This window comes from Nannospalax galili, unplaced genomic scaffold (assembly GCF_000622305.1).
Source record: "Nannospalax galili isolate Female #2095 unplaced genomic scaffold, S.galili_v1.0 scaffold2660, whole genome shotgun sequence".
Taxonomy (NCBI): domain Eukaryota; kingdom Metazoa; phylum Chordata; class Mammalia; order Rodentia; family Spalacidae; genus Nannospalax; species Nannospalax galili.
In genome coordinates, this window is record NW_008345902.1 from 242,222 (window position 1) to 246,085 (window position 3,864).

At 54.1% G+C, this 3,864-nt stretch overlaps 1 protein-coding gene across 2 annotated transcripts in view; it reads right to left on the reverse strand.

The window, feature by feature from the left end:
- Positions 1 to 3,348, reverse strand: part of Spire2 (spire type actin nucleation factor 2) — a 40,255-nt gene extending 36,907 nt beyond the window's left edge. The window contains exon 1 of one of the 2 annotated variants that reach the window (XM_008842144.2): positions 3,045 to 3,334. In XM_008842144.2, coding sequence (XP_008840366.1) covers positions 3,045 to 3,300 — 256 coding nt within the window. In that variant the 5' untranslated portion in view covers positions 3,301 to 3,334. Of the gene's footprint in view, positions 1 to 3,044 lie in introns of both variants that reach the window. The other variant, XM_008842145.1, reaches the window with a different exon arrangement.
- Between the last annotated feature and the right edge of the window lie 516 nt (positions 3,349 to 3,864).

Sequence of the window (3,864 nt, forward strand, 5' to 3'; positions counted from 1 at the left end):
AAGACCCAGGTTCAGTCCCCAGCACCCACACAGCAGCTACCAACCATCTCCAGCTCCAGTTCCAGGGAATCTGATGCCTTCTGGCCTCCACAGGCACTGCCAGCACGAAATGCACTTACACATAGGCAAAACATAACATATTTTACAAATAAATTTTTTTTTTTGGTCTTTTTGAGACGGGGTCTCTCTGTAGTCCCAGCTGTCCTGGAACTCACTATGTAGACCAGGGTGGCCTTGAACTCACAGATATCCGCCTGCCTCTGCCTCCCGAGTGCTGGGATCAAAGGTGTGCACCACTACGCCCAGCTACAAATAAATTTTTAAAAAATTAAAAGAAGCTGGTCTGGAGAGATGGCTCAGCAGTTAAGAACACTGGTTCTTCTTGAAGAAGACCCGGGTTCAAATCCCGGCACCCACATGGCAGCTAACAACTGTCCATAACTCCAGTCCCAGGGGATATGACAGCCTCTTATGACCTCCACGGACATTGCACAACGTGAGTGCACTTACCTACATGCAGGCAATACATTCATACACATAAAATAAATTTTTTAAAAAATTAAAAGAAGCTCTATTGACATCAAAAATAGAGTAAAATGCTGACAAGTAAAACTTGGGGCATTTTTCTGACAGCTATTTTTCTGGAATAAACCACATGACTCCTTTAGTATATCCACTAGTCAGTCAAGTCTAGAAAAATTCTGAGCAATTTACCTTCAGGGGATGGCTGGTTTAAAATTTCAGCTGATTTACAAAACTCAAAGACAGTTCAAGTAAATATACCTTTCTTAATCCTTGAAGAGCCAGCAAGTCACTGGGTGTGGTGGCGCTTGCCTTTAGTCCCAACACTTGGGAAGCTGAGGCAGGCGCATTTTTGTGAGTTCAAGGTCAACCTGGTCTGCATAGTGAGCTCCAGGCCAGCTGGGGCTACAGGGAGACCCTGTTTCAAATTTAAAAAAAAAAAAAAAAAGAGCCACAAGTCCCTGTAGTTCCAGCAAGCACTCAGGAGACTGGGTAGGAGGATCACTTGAGCTCAAGAGTTCAATATCAGCCTGAACAACATATCAAGATTCTGTGTCAAAAAAAAAAAAAAGGCAAGTGATAAACCTCATCACTTCATAAGGCGTGTTTATGAACAAAGCCTAAAGATAACATTGAATAGAAAGTGAAATTGGACACTTTGATGGCCCAAACAGGTTCCTCCCCCAGAAGATCAACATAGAGTGCCTTCTCTGAGCTTTGACCCAACAGGAAGGACTACAGGTCTGATATGAACAGGAAGAAGGTGCAGATACAACCCTGGGGGACAGAGAACCAGTCAAGGATCATCCTCTTTCATGTTCTGGGGAGACCCAACAGCTTGGTATTTCCACAGCAACCCATGACTATGACAATGGCAATCCATTTACAACCCTGTGCCTTAGTCTCCCCATCTTTTTTTTTTTTTTTTTTGAGACAGGGTCTCCCTGTAGCCCCAGCTGTCCTCGAACTCACTATGTAGACCAGGCTGGCCTTGAACTCACAGAGATCCACCTGCCTCTGCCTCCCGAGTGCTGGGATTAAAGGCCTGCGCAAACAGGCTTCCTACAGCCCTGTCATGCTCTGCCTTGCTGGGAACAAGACCCTGGATTATATCCCCACTGTCAGGAGCAGAGGTGGCTGAGGGATACTGGTGAGGAAGACAGCCTCAGAAGTAAAGCTCCATGAATGTGCAGGCTCTAGGGCTCCCAAAGTGAGAACAGTTGATGGTTAGTGCATCTGCCCCTTCAGTGCAGCCTTGGGAAGACAAAGCAGTACAGTGTTTCAGAGCATTAGCAGCACCAAGTCCAAATCCTGCCACTTTCTAAAGCAACCGTGGCCACGGTTCAACCTTGGCTTACCTGGGTTTCTATTTCTTACTTCCCTGTGAAATATACCAGTATTTTTTTGTAAAATTCAGCAACTTAAAAGTGTCATAAACAGAGGTCCTCTATAGGACTGAAGGAGAGTTCAGACTAAGGCCTGGGAGAGAAGCAGGGAGGTGCTCCTGGGTGTGCACAGTGGACCCTCCCTCTTACAGAAGCAGCTGTAGTCTGTAGCTTCTGTTTGGCTTTGCTTGTCCTTCCCAGTGCCCAGACTGAAGCCTGCTTCAGAGAATTTCTACAAACCCACAGCTCTCAGGCTGGAGAGAGGCCAGGTTTCATTCAGCAAACACAGCCTGCTTTTGTGCTTCCATCAGAGTATCAACTTTTAGGGTCTTATTATTGTATGCGCCATACTAGAACCACAGTTGTGGGGGTGGGATTAAGAGGAAAAGTAAAAAATCTCTTGAACTCACCACTCTGAATAGACTTCAAGAGTCTTTCAAGAGCTTAACTGTCGGTCTTCATTGATGGCCACAACCGATACACTCTCTTTGGGCTTAGAATTAAACTCAAGAAATTAGTGTCAACTCAGTAAAGATTCTGAGCAAGACACAGTCTCTCCGCCTTCCCCCCACTGCACAGAGAAAGATCCACATCTCTAAGGAGCCCTTGCTTAAGGTCCTCAGCGTCGCCTCGCCAGCGAACAGAGCCCAGTGCCGAGCTCCCTGCGGAGCAGCAAGGATTCACACCCACAAGGCCTTGTTTGAGCCAAGGGCTGCAGATGCGCCCCCCCACCCCAAACCCAGAGTGTAGAGTTGACTGTAGGACAGACTTCCAGAATGCTGCACTCGCCGACTTTGTCGCATATACTTGGGCTTCTAGGCAAAGCCCCTCTACCCTGGGGAAAGGGTCAGCGGTCAACCCGGCGGCTAGCTCGCCTGGACCTGGGGAGCTAGAGACTCCTGGTGGGATTGTCCCAGACTGTCTGCGTTGGGACGGGGGGGGGGGTACTCCCAGGACAGGAAAGGGAAGGACGAGAAGTCCCGGTGGGATCCAGAGGGCAGAGCGGGGCCTTCTGGGTCCCGCAGAGCCCGAGCGCTGCACAGCGAGGGTAGGGTCTAGGCCCTTCACCCGGCACTCCCGAACCTCGGCATCCTCCCGCCCACCGCGCCAGCCACACCCCACTCCCCTGCGCCTCACCCGGCAAGAGCCGCGCGCCGACCGAGCCGTCCCTGTACAGGAGGATGTCCGCGGTGTCCCGGATGCGCCGCCCGGCACTCGGCGCGCCCCGCAGCCCGCGGCAGCCCTGGAAGCACACCGCCCAGGCCTGCTCCTCGTTGATGGGCTGCTCGTACACCTTCAGCACCTCCTCCAGGGACAGCTCCCATGGCTCCCGCCGCGCCGCGCCCCCCGCGCGCTCCGGAGCCGCCGCGCCGCCGCCGCCCTCCCGGGCCATGGCCGCTCATCCTCGCCGCCCGCCCGAGCGGCGGGGCTCCATAAAAGCCGAGCGACGCACTACCGAGCGCGGGGGCGGGTCTCGCGCCGTCCGCGTGCTTTGTCATTCCGGCCCCGCCCCGCGCGAGCGGCCGCAGGTGAGGGCGGGGCGGACCGGAGACGGAGGACGAGCTCTAGGGAGGCCCAGGCGGAGGGGGCGGGTCGGGGGAAACCTGGTCTTCTGGAGACTGCGTACTAGGGTGGAGTGCGGGGGTCCGGTGGGAGAGGGAAGGCGCGCACCCGCCTAGGCTGGAGGTTTGGGGGAGGAGCGCCTGGATGAGGACGGGTGAGGAAGGGCAGAGGGCTAAGGCGTGCGTGACGACGGACGCTGGGGTTAGGGGGATTGGCGGGACCCGTGTCGCGGGTGCACACTCGGAGCTCTCGGGACCGAGGCGAGCTCACAGACACGCTGACTCTGCCGAGCTCGCGCGCTCCCAGGCGGCAGGCGCCTACGCCTGCCTCACAACAGGCTGACATCCAGCCTGGGAAACGGGACACGCTGCAGTGATTGTGGGCGCCTCTTGAC